This window comes from Thrips palmi, unplaced genomic scaffold (genome assembly GCF_012932325.1).
Source record: "Thrips palmi isolate BJ-2018 unplaced genomic scaffold, TpBJ-2018v1 HiC_scaffold_10, whole genome shotgun sequence".
Lineage (NCBI taxonomy): Eukaryota > Metazoa > Arthropoda > Insecta > Thysanoptera > Thripidae > Thrips > Thrips palmi.
The window spans coordinates 9,862,803-9,882,991 of NW_023144621.1; the positions used below are offsets into that span (position 1 = coordinate 9,862,803).

Below are 20,189 nucleotides of genomic sequence, written 5' to 3' on the forward strand. Positions count from 1 at the left end.
GTCCAAAAGTGCTAATGTCAGATACTTAATTGAAATTTTGTTATAAATCCTAGTCGGCAATTCATCAGTCTGTTTCATAAGTTTTTCCATTATCTCATGTTTGTTGTACTGTCCAAAGGGAAGACATCAAGCTTTTGAATTTGTGGCCAAACCAAAAACATTACTTATCTCTGAATGTCTTTCAGTGCATTATCCATCATTTGTCTCATTAAAAAAAAAAAAAACAACTTTTCTGTTCCAAACCTATTTTTACTCTTAGTTTATCCTTAATGAACCCAATGCAATATTTTCATTGTTGTTTCTACGCCCAAGTGTTCTCACTTTCATACCTGCTCTTCGCTGTATGTCTAAATTTGGCATTGTATTTACATAGTGCTTTTTGTTGTTGTGAGGTATGCAAATGCTTGTTCAGAAAAAAACAGTTTGCCAGTAATATGTAAGTTTATGTTAAATTAAAAATATATTGCAACTAACACACTGTAAATATCCATCAGTTACTTGTCCAAGCAGAAAATACACCAATTTATTCAAATCAAAAGTGGAAATTATGAGGAATTACTATTTAAAATAACAGTGTAGAGTTAGAAACTTGAAAGAAACGTGAAACTTTTCTGAACCCTTCTTTTCATGTGTGCTGTGTACACACACGAATTAGGGCCCATCATGATGGTCAACTTCGAAGCTCCCTTGAAGTGAAACTCTCGTAACCGAACTAAATTTACCGCCACCGCCTACACCGATGTTGAAATTTTCATATCAGTTGGCAGCGCGGGTACCACCCCTTACTGAAGGCTGTGGCGAGGCTACAGTTTTGTTGTTGAGTGATTGATTTTGTGAGAACATTTGGCTTCAGTTTCCTTTTTTTCCGTGGATCAAGTCCGATAATAACCTCTGGTTAAGAGAATCTTCAAACACGGCGTATTGACTTAAGTTGTACCGAACCATTTCTCGTGGCGGACCAATTCGGCGTAAGCTCGGCTGAATTTTGGTGTGCACACCTAACCTCTAGTTCATTGATGCTTCTTGCATTTTAGATGTTTACATTAAACTTAACGAGAAGTTGTACTTTATCTAAACCATACATTTACATGTAGTTTGAGGCTATGCAGCTTGCAACATTCAAATGTGTTCTGGTATCCAAGATGTTTGAATGTGCACACGATTGTTACTGATAAGGTTGTTTTATGGTTTGGGCAAGGATTGGATGAAGTTAAATGTAACTAAGACCTATCATTGTGGGTCGTTAGGAAGCTTATTATTTCAGAACTTGAGACGTCATAAAGCCAAGTAAAGATCAATAGGCCATAATAAAAAATATATTCCAACACCTCTGAACACATTCAGTGACAAACAAAGCACACTTGTACGCTTGCACACTTAGCAACTTGTTTTCTTTTTTTTCAGGTCCACCATCCTTGCCTCTCTCACAGGCAGGTGTCTCAGTTTCCTCAAGACCACCTCTACTCCTGTTGGAGCAGTTTGATCAGCAGCGGCAGCTTCAGCAGCAGCGACAGCTTCAGCTTCAGCAGCAGCGGCAGCTTCTGCAACAGCTGTAAGAAATAGCAGGTGAGTGTCATGGTCTCTTTCATGACCCACTGCAGCACAATCTTTTTGCCGCTCACTACAGTATCAATGCAGCAAATTTTCTTACCTGTCCTTGCTTTTTCTTCTGCCCTCTTTATCTTCCTCTTCTGCATTTGCTTTGCATGTTGCCTTTTCTTCAACTTTGCCTTTCTGTTTGGTGTGGATTTAGCCATGTTTACTGGCTGACTGACAAAGTAGAACTGAGATAGCTGAAGGTAGAAAGTGGGGAGGGAAGGGAGGGAGGGGAGGGAGGGGAAGCTATTTGACAGTGTACTGTGAATACACAGCTAACATAAACAAAATTCAAAAATGCATCTCTAAAGAAAGCAGAATTACAAGGGATAATACACTTCTTGCCAAGAATGTGATAAGCATAATTATTAATAGAATTGTCTAAATATCTTTTTTTTTGTGTGTGTCTGTTTCAGAAAGCTGCTGAATTTGAATGGATTCTCATGTCAACATACAGGGAGGATCCTTTATTGGATTCAACTCGAGTCAAGCGGGATAGGAGGATTCCAATCTCAACCTGTCTGTCAAGTCTTACGTCATCAACTCATTGCCAACTACTTGATTCTACTCACCAATGGATTATTCTCATTGCTGTCAGGTAATAGTGAGTGATGCATGTTATTGTAGGTGAATGTATGATTCAGGAGATAATATTTTATTGTGTGAACCAGTTCCAGTTACCTAATAGTTGTGTTGTAGCTCATGTTGTCATCGTCTTTGTTAAACATTAAAGGTACCATTTGGTACTCGTAATTGTTATTAAATTTATTTCTTGCGATTGATTTAAAAGTGTCACGTTATTCTCACTTTTAGTTTTAACCATGCAGTGTTTGTTACTGCTTTGATAGATTCTGCTTTAGACTCTGAGATATTTAATAACTTTTAGTGTTCAGCATTCTCACTACGTTTGCGGGCAATTTCAACTTTCTGAGATTATTTTAAAGCCTACATAATAAGCCTATTTTCTTTAAGAGGCTCTTAAGAAAATAATCCAGCACACTTTAATCCAAGAAACCAGATTTGAACTCAGTAGAATTAAGTTTGGTAATTATCCTACGATTCGTATTTATTTTGTTGTCCTACTTTAAACTGAGCAAAGTTTTCTGAGTCTGTGTTTGCGGTCAAAGTAAATTATTAGTCCACTTAAACTGCAACTCCTGTAAGGGTAAAATTTTATTTTCAATCAAAATTTATTTGACTGTGACTACCGCAAAACCAGTCTAGAATGTTAGTGAAGCATTTAATCTTAGTTGAGACTGTGTCACTTGTTTTCAAAACTTGTGGTCTATGTAGAAATAAAATGACTATGAGTAGGAGTGTGTTTGTTTGAAGTATATTGGGCAATAGTGCCATTGGATATGTTATACAAACAAGCCTCAAATGGGTTGAACAAAGAACTAAAGAGAGGGATTTTTGATATTTTACAAGTAATGCAGTGTTTGGATATGAAGTATGTCCTGAAAGTGTATTACTCACCCTTTTTTGCTTTTATGTCAATCGGTTTTGAATCGTGGAAAAATGAGGAAGTAAGCAAACAATATAGTAGACAATGTTTTTAACAAAAAAAACCTAACAGACTTTGTTAAGTATAGATCTTATCAGTGAAGAACCTTTAGAGTAGTGTTTAGGGAGCTTGGAGTATTGTCACTCACATCTTTATATATCTATACTGTGTGGGTAACAGTCCCAAATTCGTAATCCTGTCCAAACATTCTCAAGAGAAGAGGGAATGACTTAAAGAAAGTGAAGGGTAGTATAAAGTTGCCATTGACACATATGGCAAAGCTCTCTAATGTTTTGCCAAAAAAACTGAAAGACAAACTCAAGAGCTTCCAAACAAAATTGAAAAAAACATTAGAAAAAATAATACATTTCCGAATGAACTGAAAGACAAACTCAAGAGCTTCCAAACAAAATTGAAAAAAAAAATTGAAAAAATAATACATTTCCAAATGAACTGAAAGACGAACTCAAGAGCTTCCACAAAGAATTGAAAAAAGACTGAAAACAATAAATTCCCAAAAGAACTGAAAGACAAACTCAAAGACTCAAGAGCTTTAAAGAAGAAATGAGAATCAATTCAATCACTTGAGATCAAATAAATAATCTAACCCAATTAATATTAATTCCTAGGTTAACATAAAAGCCCTGCTGAGATTAGATTGATATTAATGGTCCATTATTTTTTCTTAGGTTGATTATGACGCTGTGCTGCTGCTGCCATTCTTGCCGGAGTCTTCCTGAGTTGCCTTCCATGTGCAGATGCTGTGCGGATTAAGAAAAGGTCAGTATCTGGAGTGTGAACTTAAAATCGAGTTTAATGCATGATGAACCAGTTTTAATTACCTTCCTGTTCCTTTTCATTCAACTTCTTCTTCTCTTCCAATCTCTTCTTCTGCCTTGCTGCTTTTTTCCTCTCAGCCTTCTTTTTCTTCGCTCTTTCTTTCATGTTTTCGGACTGAACTTGGCATTTACCTAAAAATGAAACAAACATTTCATGTATGAACAATTGTGTAAGACAATACAGAACTGATAATCATAAAGTGTTATGTTATAAAAACAATAGAGAGCAAAACCAAGACATTCCCTACTTTTCAACCTTTGCCCTAATGATTCCGGCCAGGACATCACCTCTCCCTTGAAATTACCTAAATACCATTGACCCTGACCTCCCTTTTCCCTCTAAGTTATGGTAATGGAACATACCTGCCCTCTGCCTCTGCCTCTTCAATCTTTGTGCTCGTTGCTTAGCATTCGAGTTGTCCATCAAACTCGGCTGACCATCAAACCCAGCCGTATCATAATTAAAGCGGGTATCCCCACTGTCCATGTCGTAATCCATTTCCTCTGTTTCATGCAATTCGTCATTCCTCTGCTTGTCATTTCTCTGCTTGTCATTTCTCTCCTCGTCATTTCTCTCCTCGTCATTCCTGTCCTCATCATTCCTCTCCCCTTCTCCTTCTCCTTCTCCTTCTCCTTCTCCTTCTCCTTCTCCTTCCTCTTCTTCTTCTTCTTCTTCCTCTTCCTCTTCCTCTTCCTCTTCCTCTTCCTCTTCCTCTTCCCCTTCCTCTTCCTCTTCCTCTTCACTGTCCTCTCCATCAATTGGCCCCTGTCCATACTCTCTTTCTTCCAAATCACTCAAATGTTCAGGATCATCTTCATCTTCATCTTCATCTTCTTCCACTTGAATAGGACTGAAAAGAAAGATAAAGTAATGAAGCATTATCCAATTGTTTTACTCATATATTCAAGGAATGTAGGTAGCATGTGAGCACTTACTTGATTGGATCATCATCGGGAGTCAATTTCAGAGCCATGAAATCATTTTTCAAGGAACCTTGTGCATGCATCAGGAAAGTGCCTACATCATCTGTCCTCATAAAGGTAGCCTTCTGTCTCAATATGTCAAGGTCCATTTCCACTTGGCGTTGGGTTCTTTTTTGAGTTCTTGAACTGTGATATGATTTTCCTGTTCTTAACACTGTGTTATATTTCTCCCACGTTTCTTGTTCCAAGTTCGAAATAATTTCTGTAAGAGAATTGAGAAATGTAGATTTAACTGGGCAGTAGCGCCATTGACACAATTGGCTCTCAAAATTTGATAATGGTTTTTTTGTTACAGGTTGAAGAAGCACTCACCTCTAAATTTCCAGAAAGTTGGATGAGCATCCTCAACAGCAGCGTTTATTCGTCTATTGATGCTTTCAAGACCGGATGTGGCTGCGATGTGCTTGCCATCAACGGAAACTGCATCAACGTCTGGACGAATGATCCACTCTTTCCGTACGTAGTCCAAAAATTGCATGACCTTAAATTTAATTGGATCTGGAGTGACGTCATCTAGGTATTCTCTCACATATCTGTAACCAGCTTCCATTTTCTTTCCAGGGAGTCGAGGGAGGAGGCAGCACAGCCGCATTATCAAGGTTGCTCTGGCTTCATCGGTCCTTTCATATATTTCCCAGAGCTTCCCAAGACCCAGCGACTTGGCTTTCCGGTGGAGACACTGAAGAAAACAAGAATGATAAAAGAAAATAGCCACAATCTAGTTGTTTTAAATAAACTGTATGGTATGAAAATTGAGTGTAAATGGGAGCAGAGCCAGAATAATTGACTGTAGAGGACTTAGCCCAGACAAAATAAGATGAAAAGAAGAAGTTTCTTCACTGAGAAAACCTTACAAACTATTTCAGGCCTTACAAAGCAAAGCAGTTTGTTATAACAAAGTATTTTAAGCATACCTAAGCCTTCAAAGAAAATACTTCGTAATTTATGAACTATTTCTTCGTTCAACAAAGCAAATTTGTTTGTACTTATGTATGCTCAAAATACTTTGTAAGGTTTTAAGGGTGTTCATGATCGTAGCAATTGTATGCTGCCAGGCCTCTCTTCATCTTCAGGCTAAGTCCTGTAATGAGAGTATTGGGAAGGTCTGAATTGGGGGTAGTGCTTTGGCTGATTCTGGATGATTACATCCGGTTGATCAGGGAGAAAAGATGATGATAAGCAGGAATTCTATCAAGGACAACTAGGGAAAGGGCTTTTTTTTCTAAAGTGGTTTAAAAGGCCAAAAGTACAGACTCTGGCTTGTGATGCTACATTCAAGGTAATCCCAAGAACATAAGAGGCCCTTCAGCTTCTCATTCTTGCAGTGTTTGCTTTTGGCCATGTTACAATTTTGATGAAGAAATCAAGTTTTAACTCACCCTTATGAAATGCCAGACACAGCCATCTAGTGTTATTCCAGGAAAGATCCTCCGGAAGGCAGACCTCTCCCCGTCCTCCCAGTCCGTTATGGCTCGCTGTGGTCTAAAGGGATGCATCTTGTTGTCTCTGAGTGTCCTCAGACATGCAGCATAGGCGTTGGATGTCTTGCTTGACATAACAAAATAAGCAAAGGGGAAAGCCTGATAAAAGAAAAACAATAATGTTGAGCGTGTCTCATCACACTAGCCACACAGTACTGTATATCTGTCTCTACTTACATGGCCGAAAGCAAACACTGCCAGAATTAAGAGTTGAACGGCACCCTGGATCTTGGGTGTAACTTTAAAAGTAGCATCCATGGCGACGGTGTCGGTGCTTTTCACCATCTTTAGACCACGTTTGGAGAAAAAAGCAAGGGAGGGCTTGTCACCACCCTCCCCTACTAGACCTTGGTATAGCTGCTCTTTGTCATCTTTTGTTCTTCCTAGTAATCCAAAAAAGGCTCATTAAATTAATTAATTTATACAATGCTGAATTAAGGGGGCACCCTGGTGAAAAAATTGCCAAAATTGCCAAATAGAGCATTTTTAAAATTCATAGACTAAAATGTGCATAAAAGGTATCAGATTCAACAGGTTGAACACCTTTCAGCTAAGTGGGCAGTTTACTTATCATTTGGAAAGAAAGTAAGTGGCACTTTTCTCATAGACATGTTTAGGATTTGAATTTTGTTTTGGGAACTCACTATATTGGACCTAATAATAAAGCAAAGTTTCAACTTTCTGAGAAAGTTTCACCAGAGTCCTCCCTCTTAAAGAAAATAATCCAGCACACTTTAATCCAAGAACTCACCAAGGTAAGAGTAGTCAGGATTTTCTAAATGGTCTGACGCTTCCTCAAAGCTTTTGGGTTTGTTTGGCCTCACTTTGCTTCTGTAGTAGTCTACTGATCTCTTGATACTTTTTAAAGAAAAGTATTTTTTAACTTGTGGGTCATTAATCCTGTTGGGAAAAAAATTAAGTCAGAACATGTGTGTCCAGTATTTATCCTCTTCTAAACATAGAGATACTATTTAAAAAAAAAGAGGAACCACACTGAGATTCCAAAGGCTATGAATCTAGCAGGTATGATGCAATGCACTGAGATAAAGCACCATGTAAGCAATGCCATAGCCATTTTGCGCCTTACGTTCAATGGGTTCTGAAAATGACTTATGTTAATGCATGGGAATGGGAAGGCATGCTAAAGCATTGCACCAATTAACGCTGTATTCATAGCATTTGGATTCTCAGTGTTTTGTTGTAATGCCGTCAAGAGTTATTTAGGTCTTGCCCTTTGTCAGCAACACTTTGACCTCATGTGTTCCATAGGTACACATGTCCAAAGGAAAGACCTATGAAGCTTTTGAATTTGTGGCTAAATAACAAAAAACATTGCTAGTACAAAACTACTTACTCAGCCAAAAAATTCTTGAAGATTCGTGTTAACGAATCACCTGTTTGTTTCAACAGTATAGTTAAGAGCTCTGCTCTTTTCGACAAATACTTCCCATAGCTGGGATTTGACGGGTGGTTATGTCTCTCAAACCCCACAGTAGCTTCCAGAGCGCCTTCTGACCCATATCTCCTTGCCCTTGCCTTGCAGCCCAGCTTCTTCTTTTCCACGCAGTGAAATGCCTCCAAGCCAGTGCTGCAGACCTTTTTTTCCATATGGAAATAATGGTCCCCCAGTTTGTATACCCTACCCTTCCTCTGCCCCTCAAAAACTGACACTCCACCGTCTTCCTCATCACTTAAAAAGCCATTCTCGTCCACATATAGTTCAACATCATCGTCAGAGTCCATGTCCACATTCACAGTCAACAGTTAGTGTCCACAGTCAATGTCAAACTGAATGATTTGACCTTGACAAAGGAAGGAGGCAGGGCTGGAGAGAGAGAAAGAGAGAGAGAAGAGGGGGGAGGAGGAGGCAGGGAGAAAGGGAGGTGGGGGAAAAATCATCATTTTCATTCTGGAGGGGAAGGATTCAAATCTTTTGTTTTTGTTGTGAATTTCATCTTTATACTGACTTCTACTGCACTCTAAAGTGGTGGCATTTTTGGTGAGCAATTATTCTGATGCTAGGATCATAATTGAATTCAGTATTTTAGGAATCTTTCCTTGTTTGTTTTGTTTGGCCATGATTAGGCTGATTTGATAATTGAATTCAGTATTTTAGGAATCTTTCATTGTTTGTTTTGTTTGGCCATGATTAGGCTGATTTTCTGCTTTTCATTTTTGTGCCCACTCTAAGATTTATGTATAGCTGTGCATGCTTGAGACTAGAACTTGGTTTAGTCTGATGGTGTAAGGATTAAGGATTATTCAATGTCCAAAGGATAACGAATAATAAATTTAAATTATTTTTATTCAACTTCAAATGTTGTGATCATTCCGATTCGTTAGCATCAGTAACACACAGCAACTTAGCGATAGAGACAACATTAAAAGAAACAGTTTGCTTACTTAACAGATAAACAGATCACTCCAGCTTTTAAAGTCAAGAAACAGGGGAAAATTCAAATAACATTTTTAGTCTAATTTATCTCTAGCCAAAAACATACAGCAAATACATAGGTTCCATGCAGGGTCAATACATTTGCATGTAATCATGTTAGCAACACAAAAAGCAGTTAATAAGTTACAAAACATGACTAACAACAGAGGAAAAATATAAGATATGCAGCATTTACAAAAAAAAGACAACACAAATCACAGAGCAATGTCAACATGTCAAGCATAAAAAGAAAAGGGAGAGCATTAGTTTTGGTAGTTGTACAGCAGAACGTGTTATCCTTTGTTGTACAATATTTTTTTTTCCATCTGACAAGCTATTTACATGATAATTTATTTAGTGCAAGGAGAACATGATGGGTGGAATTTGAAGTTTGTGAGCCGTGCTTGACGTTGGTTTCTTGCCAGGCCCAGCAGCAGGAGCCGCATCCTGGTGCAGCCCATGGTTAGTGCATGGCAGTCAGTTAATGTTGTTTGTTGTTGCCTCCTGCTCTCTTGGTGTCCTGGCTGATTCCCCCCTCTCCCTGCCCTGCACTGGTCCTCGGTCCTGCTGGGTTGTGCTTCTCTGCTGCCTACAGGGAAGCAAGCGTATTTACAAGCCATTCTATGAAGCGTAAAGCCACACCACGCAATGCTGCCCCCTCCCAAGATGGATTGCTTGGAAATTCCGACACAACAATGTGGGGCTATTGCCCACCTTGCCGCTCTTCCCCATTTCAAGCTTCCTTTCAATTTATAGAAGTAACAATTTTCCCCCCCGTAAATCTTATTCTTAATTGAGACAAAACAGTATCTTGGCTATATGGATTCAATGTGCATGATGAATTCAAAATACAATTGGATAACAACGATTTAGAATTAGATGACACAAGAAAATTTGTGGGCATTGAAATGAAGAGTAGATTAAAATGGGATACTCATACAGAAGGGCAGATGTATTTGCAATGTAACAGCTATTACAAAGCATCCACAAATCACATCTTATCTCCCATTTAAAAAAATTCAGAAAGTATTTTCCTGTTATAAAAAACAGCAGTGAGATTGATTATCAACAGTAACATAAGATAAAAATCTTCAGCAGTCTACCAAAAACAAGGATCTCATACCCAAAAAATGATTGACAGTACTAAAAAGGGACAAAAAGAAAAGAAAAGAACTATTATTTGTTAGATCCTCTAGTATTTCTATCCTCTATTATGCGATAATGTTGAAGACTAGAAGAAGAAAACATAGTGATATATGTTGTTAACTACTTTATGTTATTCTATTCTATTAATATTAAAGAAAAAAAATACATGTTTTTAACTTTATGTAGTCTAATGTATCTTGACAATGTTTAAAGGAAAGATTCTAAATACAATTGAGTACAATAACACTTTATAATTTCATGTTTAAATGTTTTAAGTGCAGTATGGAACTGATACAGAGAGTACAAAACACAATTTACAAATTCAATCCACACTTGTAGCTTTGCAGAACTCGGCCTTGAGGTGCTTCAGAATGTCAACTACGACAGGGACAGCCCAAGCATTTCCTAAAAGTCGCCTTCGATCTGATTGTGAAATGCCTACGTCAGTATAGTGGCGGCCCACACCAAATAGCTCTTCTATCTCTGTCAACAACAGAGGTGCTCTCTGGTTGCTCTCTATGACAGGCAATGATTTCTCTTTGCCTGTGAAAGTATTAAATAAACTGCATCAGGATTTAGATTTAAGAAACACATGGGGCTCTTTACCACAGCTACTTACCACAGAGCTGAGAGTGAAAAGTTGATGTCAATGTGGGCAGAAGAGGCACTCCTGCAGAGCGGTAAGGCATCAAGAAATCCTGTAAATTGGGATATTCCACTTGGCTCTTGGGCAAGTCGTGTAAGTGTGGGATATTACCCCACCAATACCGTTTCCTCTTCATTGCACTCCCATATCCTGACGCGCATCGCATTGCTGGCTGGGTCCCCAGGCACCTTGTCATCTCAACCAATGTTACGTTATCCATACAAAATGTGTTCTCAAATAGCCAAAAAAAATTTTCGTTCCTATCTTTAGCTAACTTGGCCAAGTGGTCTCTGATACGCACATATTCATAGAAAAGGCTTGCTGATGACCCAGGAGCTATAAAGTAAAGAAAATTAGTTTAGGAAAAGTACCAGGTAAATGGATATTACCGAAATAACAAGCTACAATGTTGAGATTTTAGTACCTTGCAAACCTTTCCTCAACGGATTAGCCCTGCTAATTTGTTGGCAAGGACTGCCACCCAATAACAAATTTATGTTATCTAGAGATTCCAGAGTGTCATTACTAATTGTAGTAACACAACCAATCATGGTTATTCTGCTGCTGTGATTAAACTTCAAAACCATATTGGCCTTTTCATCAACCTCACTCGAATAGTACTTCCTAACAGGTATGCCAATCGAGTCTAAAGCTAATATTGATGTTCCAATACCATCAAAGAGAGAAAGCATACATATTCCCTAAAATTAAAAAACAAACAAAAAAACTCGTCATTATAACAAAATATTTTTGTTAAAGTGCATTCTGAAACCAAAAAATACCTCATCAGCAGGCTTCGGTGGAAGTGGCGCAACATCAAATCCACAGAAGTCATCATCTCCTGCCACATCAGCACGACAGCTTGCAAATAGTTTCTTCTGGACAGACCAAGAACAGTCGCAAACAAACTAAGTATAACCAAGTACAACCAAAGGGTACTCTTTTCCCGTGCAAGGACGCACCGTTCCAGAGTAGCGAGGACATCCTTTTTTAGGAGCACACAATCTTCTTCTGTATCCTCGCTTGCGCTTCTTGTATTTCAAACCTTTTCTTGGCATTCTCAGAGGTTAGGTTCACAGGGCAATGCTTGTTGTGCAGTCAATCCCTCAAATATCTTCCGGATGATTCGAGACAGCTCACCTTAAATTCAAATAGGATATTAGAGTGTGGAAGAACACAATTTTACATGGTAAACACGTACACCGTGTGCATAAAAGTATTTTAAAATCCGTAACAATGACAATAGTCATTTAAAGCCTTTGCAATACTTGCACACATTACCTGGCGCAACTCGTTATTCAACTACTCCCCTTCAGACCAGTGTGAAGAAGGGTCTGCAATACAAATCAACCAGATCACTACACATTCGAAGGGAGTAAATGATCTGTAAAATACGTCAACAAGGAGTCATTCAGCAATCATTACCCGAATGCGAAATTTTTCATATCCGTTCATATTCGCATTCGAATTCGAATGTACTCGTGCCTCGTGGTGCATCCGAGATTCAGGTTCTAGTTCGTTGATGTCTTGATCAAATGAGAAAGTAAGTATTTAATGTATAATTTATCAATTAATTACTGTGAAACGCTCATAATGCAGTGACTGAAAAAAATCAAACCACTCCTTTCTGCGCTCTGTGGAACATTTGTGGCTGACCTGTGCCTGTCGTAGTTTGCGGACCTCTTTCTAACCTCTCAAGTATAGCATTGGCTGCAATGATTCTTCTAATCTATACATTTATGTTACGTACAGTCAAGTTTTAATTGCATTGTGCTCGCTCTCGATACATCTGACCGTGTTTCAAGGTTAGGTGGCTTCTTATGAACTAGTTGAGACTTTTTGTTTAAATGCCGCATTCCGTAGTTTTGCTTTGTGTCAGATCCCATCAGTCATTCGCACATATCCAACAAAACTTCAATAATGTTTCCAATCATATGGTTTTCAGAAGTTAGCTGTGCAGTTCAGGCAGTGGAAAAGCAAGTTATCATTTCCCCTCTGGTCCAACTGGAAGGCAATCTGTGCTCTGTCTACTGTTACAACACTAAGTGCCGTTTGCAAGAACTCCACGATTGAAATCCAACAAATGCAGCGCTAAATGCTGGTCAAGGTAATTTTTCACTTAAGTAGAAATATTTTGACGAGTCTTCTACTCTTTTCCTGTTCTGCTTCAATATTGTCTCTTTTATCTTGATTTAAAGAAGCCTGCTGCAGTGAAAGGCCGATTGGAAAGTAGTTGCTCTTTGTTTCGTCCCATTGGGAAGGATGCAGCCATTAAGATTCAAGTCAACGGAAAACACAAGGGAAGTATTGTCATAGTTGCCATATCTTTTTTATTAATAGATGCTTGGATCCTTAATTAGTAGGGCGTTAATTCAAGAGTTTTGAACTTGTGGGTCATTGATTCTTATTTATCACCCAACTTGGTCACTCAATGAAAAACTACTGTGAATGACTGCCTTCCAGGCAGACTATCAGAGAGTCTTTCGTTAAGGTGACACACACATCAAATGATTCATTTCTCTGAATGACTTCCTTCCTGGCAGACTATCAGATTGTGTTTCATTGATTTGTTCTATGCAATGAACTTCCACTCTGCATGATTACTTTCCTTGCAGACTACAAACAGATCTTCTGTTGAGGTGACCCCAAGGCTTGGAAGATGAATGCAATTATCATTGTTATGTTCATGACAGTTAACTTTATAAGACTGCAAAAAATTTTTTGCAGGTTTTTCTAAAGCCTAAAGCTTATGATTTAAACTGTGGTGGAGGTCCATCGTAAAACCAGGTATTAAAAAATTTAAGTGACAATTATTGATCTACCAAAATGTTTGTTTTTTCTTTTTGACAGCAAGGCAGCGAGCCAGCATTAGACGAAACAGTTCAGAAAGAGGAAACTGCAATCTTTTTCACCCGACTTGAAAGCAAAACAACAATTTCGATTACAAGTACTGCATATTACTGCATTACAAGCTTTTTGAAGCACAGATTTTGCATCTGAAACGAAGTCAGTGAAACTATCTGCTACTAGAAATCAGGTTTGTATCTTTTCTGCTATCTTTTTAATGAAAACTATTTGTGTGAGAGTGTAAAATCTTTGTTGTTACCCAGGCATCAGCTTATCATCCAATTTTGAACCAACCACTTGGATTCCAATCTTTGAAAACCTGTCCATGCAATTATACCAAGAAGTCTCAAGAGAATTGTGAGGTAGGGAAGTGTAGTGTCATTCTGTAGTACACTTTTTTCTCGTAATGAACCCGCCTCAAGGATAATTTTTCTGTAAGAACTCACTCAATTGTGTGAATGCGGCAACCTTTGCATTGTTTGAAGGATTGTTGAGTTGCATTTACTAATTACCTTTAATTTTTCTTGCATGGATCTGTGTGCAGGCTGGACACATTTCCTTTTCACTTAGATTTGCATTGAAACTTGAGACTTGAAAATTGAGATACATTGGCTTTTGAGGACTTAATTTGATTTAACTGTAACACACAAATAGATGCTTGATAAAGATTTATTTCTGGCAGATATCTGGCTGCAGGGATCCCTCTAGATGAAGGTGTTTGAGGAGGCAAATACTGTGTTCTGCGTTTGTTCTCATACTGCGCCCTAGCTCGCGCCACGATTTCTCATACCCGACTCACTCCTCCTACGTCATCGACACATGCAGAGGCCATGGTTGCATCTTGTCTTTGGGTTGTTTTGATTTGTGAGAAAGAAAGATTCTGAGAGAACCTAAACTCTACATATTGATTAACATTAATGCAAGTCCAAGTGCTTCCAACTGAACGGTTGTTTGTGTCTAGGCTCATGTAACCATGTTTGCTGTTAGGCTTTGCACTCCTAAACGTCCGGTCTAACCTTATCTAAGCATGTTGCCGATGACCTGACTTTGAGGTTAGCTGCTATCATTGATGGCTGTTCAAGTTTCAATTACTTGTCTATTTTCCTTACGATTGTGCATTTGCCTCATGGCAAATGTTTTGTGAAAAGCAACGTATCACAACCTGATTAATAACTTAGTGTTTTGTCTTGCAGAAGTTTGGTGTTTGCCTATGCAACTGGGAGTTGGGTAGAGTTACTATGCATTGCTCAAAATTACAATGCTCCTCCGGTATCCTCAGTTGTCACTGCAGTATTGCACTTCAATGCTGGCAGAGGTATGCTGTTTGTTTGTTTCTAGCTTTAGTTTTGGTTGTGCACCGCAATGTCCTTTCTCCATTGTCTTTAATTCAAAATAATTTTGTTTGTTCTTTAGAAAATTGCTGTGTCCAGCCTACTGAAATGCATGCTAGCTTTCCGGTGCCCATCTGAAACAACACAAATAATACCTGTGTTGTGGTCTCAAATCACTCGAGTGTTTTCTTCAAGTACTGCGCCACTTCAAGTAAGGTACATACCTCTTCTGCCAAATCTTGCGGAATTTGATTCTTGCACTATAAGAAGTAATTCAAGATTTAATTACTGTTTCAAATTGTTACAGGTGCTTGGTGGCCTGTAGTCATGAAGTATTGCCAATGCCTCTTTGTCCTGGTGGACTGAAGTTCGAGACTCTCAGAATTCGACGGCCTTTTATTTTGGGAACGAAGAGGAATGTTGTGCTTGTTTTAGCAATCCAAATTAGCTGCATGTGCCGTTTTGTTTGTATCTCTTTTACCTCGAAGTCAGTTGTGTCGTTGTGGCAAAATACGATAGTTTTAAATTGTTTTTATCTACTCATAAAAGGGCTTAAATTTGCTTCTAATTCCATAGACTATATGACCTCTGAATGACTGACTTTCTGGCAGGCTATCAGGGTGTTGTTTGTTGATGTATGAAGCATTTAAGTATGAATGGCTGCCTCAGTGGCAGCCTAACAGAGTGACTTTTGTAACATGCCTTGAATCCGAATGAGCGACCTCTGAATGACTGACTTTCTGGCAGGCTATCAGGGTGTTGTTTGTTGATGTTCAAAGCATTTAAGTACAAAGAGTAACTACCTCAGTGGCAGCCTGACACAGCGTCTTTTTTATCATGCCTTGAATCTGAATGAGCGACCTCTGAATGACTGACTTTCTGGCAGGCTATCAGGGTGTTGTTTGTTGATGTATGAAGCATTTAAGTATGAATGGCTGCCTCAGTGGCAGCCTAACAGAGTGACTTTTGTAACATGCCTTGAATCCGAATGAGCGACCTCTGAATGACTGACTTTCTGGCAGGCTATCAGGGTGTTGTTTGTTGATGTTCAAAGCATTTAAGTACAAAGAGTAACTACCTCAGTGGCAGCCTGACACAGCGTCTTTTTTATCATGCCTTGAATCTGAATGAGCGACCTCTGAATGACTGACTTTCTGGCAGGCTATCAGGGTGTTGTTTGTTGATGTATGAAGCATTTAAGTATGAATGGCTGCCTCAGTGGCAGCCTAACAGAGTGACTTTTGTAACATGCCTTGAATCCGAATGAGCGACCTCTGAATGACTGACTTTCTGGCAGGCTATCAGGGTGTTGTTTGTTGATGTTCAAAGCATTTAAGTACAAAGAGTAACTGCCTCAGTGGCAGCCTGACACAGCGTCTTTTTTATCATGCCTTGAATCTGAATGAGCGACCTCTGAATGACTGACTTTCTGGCAGGCTATCAGGGTGTTGTTTGTTGATGTATGAAGCATTTAAGTACAATGAATGACAATTCAATAACTGCCTCTGTGGTGGATGAAGTTTGTTTTGTAAGCGTAATTATAGTGTGTTTAGTTGCCATGCTGTTTTAAAGATAAATCATTTTGTATAAATTTCTGGTCAAAATTGAATTTAGGTATCTTTTGTTTTAAGTTTTTTACTCCTCTCTTCTTCATATTTAAAGGTAAATTTTGCTCAATATTTCAGGCAGACTCCTGCACTTATTAATGTTCTGACTATTCATCTGTAACTAAGGTTTTTCTTTCTATTTTGCTGCCACTTACAGTACCAGAATGTTCTGAATTTCTTACTAGTTGACTCTTCAGATACCTGTCAGTATTTAAATCTGTTGATTTTATATAGTCCTTTTGATCATTTATTATAATTAACTGTATGTAATCTTTCATTCACAGGTGTAGAAATAATATGTTGAAGTCATCAGCTGTTACAGTTTGATCACGAGAAATGACTTTTTAAGAGTCAGTGCACCCAGCAATCCAGCGAGCTTTACTGAAATTAGTGTGTCACAGTCAGAAACAGGTAACACGGAAATGTATGGGTGCAAAGAACCTGCAATTATGTACTTATTTTTAAGGTGAACAGAGGCATTTTAAGTTTCCTTGATTTTGTTTTTCTGCTTTCTAGTTGTTAGCTGTTCAAAGCAATCTCTAGGGGTCAATGGGGTTGATCTGCAGTCCACACTTCGTGAGTCCCAGCCATGTTAACCCTTCACTGTTGACACAACACTTAATACTGATTTAGGTAATAGTGATGATAATAATAATAATAATATAAATAATTTCAATAGCAATGCTGTGTTTTGTCCTTACTGGGATATTTTAATAATGGTTTGATTCTTTGGGTTACAGAACTTGGCAGCAGTCGAGGCCATGATCTCCACGAAGGTCCAGCCAGGAAGGAAGCTGTGCTTTAGTATCTTGTCAACGCATTTGATGCTGCGATGGTGATTGTGTTAGTTTTAATTTATCAATTCTATATCTCACCACAACTGACTGCAGTGGTTTGTGCATTAAGTGTCTTGGTTGGAAGTATTCTTATCATTTCTCGGCGGGCACCAGGAGGTATCTTTAGTTTTTGTAACAACACATGCTTAAGAATACATACAGGATGCTTGCCTTCTTGGTGAGTTCCCGGAGGTATCTTGAGTATGTTAAGTTTTTGCATACACTCATAGCTTGCTCGTCATGGCTGCTCTAGGTGGCGCGGCAAAGTTCGCAATGCCCCTGGTCGGCATGGTCTTAAGATTACATACAGGATGCTTGCCTTCTTGGTGAGTTTCCGGAGGTAACTTAAGTTTCTTCAGTCATGGCTCTAGGTGGCGTGGCAAAGTTCACAATGCCCCTGGTCGGCATGGTCTTAAGATTACATACAGGATGCTTGCCTTCTTGGTGAGTTTCCGGAGGTAACTTAAGTCTCTTCAGTCATGGCTCTAGGTGGCCTGGCAAAGTTCACAATGCCCCTGGTCGGCATGGTCTTAAGAATACATACAGGATGCTTGCCTTCTTGGTGAGTTTCCGGAGGTAACTTAAGTCTCTTCAGTCATGGCTCTAGGTGGCCTGGCAAAGTTCACAATGCCCCTGGTCGGCATGGTCTTAAGAATACATACAGGATGCTTGCCTTCTTGGTGAGTTTCCGGAGGTATCTTAAGACTCTTCAGTTTTTGTACACACACATGCTTAAGAATACATACAGAATGCTTGCCTTCTTGGTGAGTTTTCGGAGGTATCTTGGGTGAGTGCATGTACTTAATCAATACATACTTATACACAAGAAAACACACACAAAGTTTGCCCTTTGAGAATACTTCCTCTTGTTTCTTTTTGTCTTAACTTCTGGAACGCTGTTTTTTGTGAGTCTGACTTCATGAAACTTCTGCAGATGATGTCATCCACATGAAGGATTTTTCTGAATCTTACCCCTAATGCACTCCTAGGCATGAGACGAAGGTGGAGAACATCTCTTGCTGTAAATCATCTTTCAAAGGTTGGTAACTACAAGTTTTTTGTCATACCTTTTTTTTTTAAAATAGTAGACCAAGAAAACCACACCAGTAGCTTGCCATTTTCTAAGTATATTTATATATTTGTGGTTTTGTGTTGTCTTATGCTTTACTTCTGGCTTTTTAGGCGTTTTGCTGCTGTCCTGGTTCGAAGTCTCTGTTGACTACCACTTTCGATGTAGTCACGATTCCACTATCTCTTACTTCACCTGAACCTGAATCACTGAACAGCCTGCCCATCATGTTACTTGGTAAGAAGTTAATTCATGCTGAGGAACTTTTATTTAAGAGAAGCAGACCCATCAGGTTCTTGTGAGCCTAAATCTAATTTATCATTTATTTGACAAATCTGCAACCCTGTACGTTAGATGGAATGTGAATTAATTGATGACAACAGTTATTATCACTAAACCATTAGCACAGTCCTTTTTTTATATTACCGTAAAAAGGACCAATGAAGTATGTGTGCGTACTGCAGTATTAAAGTGGTTTCTGAACCTCTTCTTAGATTAATGACCAACTTAGAGCATGCAGTCAACTATGCAGTCCAACTGGATGGTACAAAGCAATTAGTTATCTGAAATGCTCTCAGAGAAAACTTACAATCTTCAAGACGCTTCCTCAAATTTAAAAAATTTACTACTTGCTTGGGCAAGTCCCAATTATTAAATTGACAGACGATATCGTGTCACCTCGAGAGATTTCTAGTAGATTGTTGTCGCCTATCTGTAGACGAGGTCACATCAGTCTCAGCCTTTTGTTTCTATTTTCTGGCAACTCATTTTAAACTGTGGACAGCTGTCGTGTGTGTGAAATTTATTTCTTGTACCTGTATAGAAACATCTTTTGGGTATGACAAACCATTTCTTCTAGGTTCCCATAATGAAAAGCTGATTTTACAGCCAAAATTAGGATTTGATACATCAATAAGTGTCTCTCTCTTCCCACAACGGATGCACATGTTAAAGAATAGTCTACGCCATGGGTCGAGTTTGGGAGAAGCCCTCTGCTCCATGAGTAGTTGACATTCAACTGCCATTTAGTTTTGATTTTCATAATTTTTGGATTTTTTATAAGCTTTTGTTAATTTTTCTTGAAGAGGGACAATACAATACTCCTGTCAACAAATATAGTTGAAGGTTGTTCCATGAACATCGGTCTGAAGCCCTTCTTCCCACCATCATTGTTCCCCCCATTGTTAACCTGTTTCATAATAATTGTGAATGTGCAAAGGTTTATTTACCTCTAAATTCTGACAGGAAATGATTGTTCTTAATTGACAGTTATACTGATCAGTTGCTTTCTTTTTCTTTTAATGGTCGGAATGATTCAACTTTTCCCTCCCTGTTTAGACTTCAATTCTAGTTCAGGTTGCACATTAATTAACCAATTCAATGTATAGTTGCTGGTGTCTGTCTTTTTTTTTGTCAGGTTCCAGCACATACTGTGTCTAACATATTTCCTTTGTCACAGCTTTGGGACAACATGGAGCACCATTGACTTGGCCAGGCGCACTAAAAATCAGACCACCTGATTCGTTACAATTGATGTTTCATGTTCAACATTTTACCTCAATAACTCCTGAGGATGTTAGTGACAAGTTATTATTCGAACTGGTAAGCATGTTTGATTGGTTTTGTTGTTGCACAGTACAATCTAAAATATCCCACTAAAGTATTGTTTTTCTTTTTAATTCAGATATAATTGCTGTGTCATGCAGACATAAAGCAAATAAACAGAAGAGCAGACGGTGAGAAGTCGATTATTTTATTAGAGCTTGAGACTGAGAAGCACTGTACATCAAGAAAGTGTCTGCAAAACAATGAGTAAAACTCATACTTGTGAAGCCAAAAAAAGATAGGGTATCTTAGTGTGTTAGTTCA

The 20,189-nt window shown here is 38.6% G+C and overlaps 4 protein-coding genes across 9 annotated transcripts; 1 reads left to right on the forward strand and 3 right to left on the reverse strand.

Annotated features, from left to right (window-relative positions):
- Positions 1–1,086: 1,086 nt before the first annotated feature.
- On the reverse strand, positions 1,087–1,990 carry LOC117651077 (30S ribosomal protein S16-like). Its single transcript, XM_034394821.1, has 2 exons — positions 1,652–1,990; positions 1,087–1,550 (listed from the first exon to the last, which is right to left on the reverse strand). Exons 1-2 carry the CDS (start codon positions 1,755–1,757, stop codon positions 1,378–1,380), a joined length of 279 nt encoding a protein of 92 aa, XP_034250712.1. The 5' UTR covers positions 1,758–1,990; the 3' UTR covers positions 1,087–1,377.
- Positions 1,991–3,741: 1,751 nt separating this feature from the next.
- On the reverse strand, positions 3,742–7,452 carry LOC117638922 (chromatin-remodeling ATPase INO80-like). The gene is made up of 7 exons (XM_034374138.1): positions 6,582–7,452; positions 6,303–6,503; positions 5,236–5,602; positions 4,876–5,125; positions 4,303–4,790; positions 3,943–4,071; positions 3,742–3,861 (listed from the first exon to the last, which is right to left on the reverse strand). The coding sequence occupies exons 1-7, from the start codon at positions 6,687–6,689 to the stop codon at positions 3,776–3,778; spliced, it is 1,629 nt and encodes a 542-aa protein (XP_034230029.1). The 5' UTR covers positions 6,690–7,452; the 3' UTR covers positions 3,742–3,775.
- Positions 7,453–10,155: 2,703 nt separating this feature from the next.
- On the reverse strand, positions 10,156–12,549 carry LOC117651048 (DNA (cytosine-5)-methyltransferase 3A-like). 3 transcript variants are annotated; one of them, XM_034394776.1, is made up of 8 exons: positions 12,287–12,549; positions 12,056–12,156; positions 11,912–11,964; positions 11,593–11,770; positions 11,413–11,508; positions 11,055–11,331; positions 10,604–10,966; positions 10,156–10,527 (listed from the first exon to the last, which is right to left on the reverse strand). In XM_034394776.1, exons 4-8 carry the CDS (start codon positions 11,686–11,688, stop codon positions 10,307–10,309), a joined length of 1,053 nt encoding a protein of 350 aa, XP_034250667.1. In that variant the 5' UTR covers positions 11,689–11,770; positions 11,912–11,964; positions 12,056–12,156; positions 12,287–12,549; the 3' UTR covers positions 10,156–10,306. The 3 variants fall into 3 exon arrangements, with proteins under 3 accessions (XP_034250667.1, XP_034250658.1, XP_034250674.1); XM_034394767.1 differs by having other exon boundaries at positions 11,912–12,549; XM_034394783.1 differs by having other exon boundaries at positions 10,364–10,547; positions 11,912–12,549.
- LOC117651065 lies at positions 12,094–18,230 on the forward strand. 4 transcript variants are annotated; one of them, XR_004588088.1, is made up of 12 exons: positions 12,094–12,173; positions 12,576–12,737; positions 12,829–13,667; positions 13,741–13,839; positions 14,671–14,792; positions 14,891–15,024; positions 15,116–16,470; positions 16,573–16,618; positions 16,700–16,826; positions 16,932–17,048; positions 17,156–17,258; positions 18,186–18,230. XR_004588088.1 is itself a non-coding variant. In XM_034394796.1 (4 exons), the coding sequence occupies exons 2-4, from the start codon at positions 14,736–14,738 to the stop codon at positions 15,402–15,404; spliced, it is 480 nt and encodes a 159-aa protein (XP_034250687.1). In that variant the 5' UTR covers positions 14,274–14,529; positions 14,671–14,735; the 3' UTR covers positions 15,405–16,011. The 4 variants fall into 4 exon arrangements, 1 of the variants encoding a protein (XP_034250687.1); XR_004588091.1 differs by having other exon boundaries at positions 14,891–15,019; XR_004588090.1 differs by having other exon boundaries at positions 12,832–13,667.
- Positions 18,231–20,189: the final 1,959 nt, after the last annotated feature.

Bases quoted from the DNA above. Each gene is read 5' to 3' on its own strand.
- LOC117638922 (XM_034374138.1), bottom strand. From the start codon at position 6,689: ATGGTGAAAAGCACCGACACCGTCGCCATGGATGCTACTTTTAAAGTT. The intron at 5,126-5,235 runs GTGAGTGCTTCT...ATTCTCTTACAG, and splicing joins AACTTTCTGGAAATTTAGAG to AAATTATTTCGAACTTGGAA. The intron at 4,072-4,302 runs GTATGTTCCATT...TTTCATTTTTAG, and splicing joins GAGGCAGAGGCAGAGGGCAG to GTAAATGCCAAGTTCAGTCC.
- LOC117651077 (XM_034394821.1), bottom strand. From the start codon at position 1,757: ATGGCTAAATCCACACCAAACAGAAAGGCAAAGTTGAAGAAAAGGCAA. The intron at 1,551-1,651 runs GTAAGAAAATTT...TATTTCTTACAG, and splicing joins AGAAGAAAAAGCAAGGACAG to CTGTTGCAGAAGCTGCCGCT.
- LOC117651048 (XM_034394776.1), bottom strand. From the start codon at position 11,688: ATGCCAAGAAAAGGTTTGAAATACAAGAAGCGCAAGCGAGGATACAGA. The intron at 11,509-11,592 runs GTGCGTCCTTGC...TGGTCTGTCCAG, and splicing joins GTCCTCGCTACTCTGGAACG to AAGAAACTATTTGCAAGCTG. The intron at 10,528-10,603 runs GTAAGTAGCTGT...ATACTTTCACAG, and splicing joins TTTTCACTCTCAGCTCTGTG to GCAAAGAGAAATCATTGCCT.
- LOC117651065 (XM_034394796.1), top strand. From the start codon at position 14,736: ATGCTCCTCCGGTATCCTCAGTTGTCACTGCAGTATTGCACTTCAATG. The intron at 14,793-14,890 runs GTATGCTGTTTG...TTTGTTCTTTAG, and splicing joins GCACTTCAATGCTGGCAGAG to AAAATTGCTGTGTCCAGCCT. The intron at 15,025-15,115 runs GTACATACCTCT...AAATTGTTACAG, and splicing joins ACTGCGCCACTTCAAGTAAG to GTGCTTGGTGGCCTGTAGTC.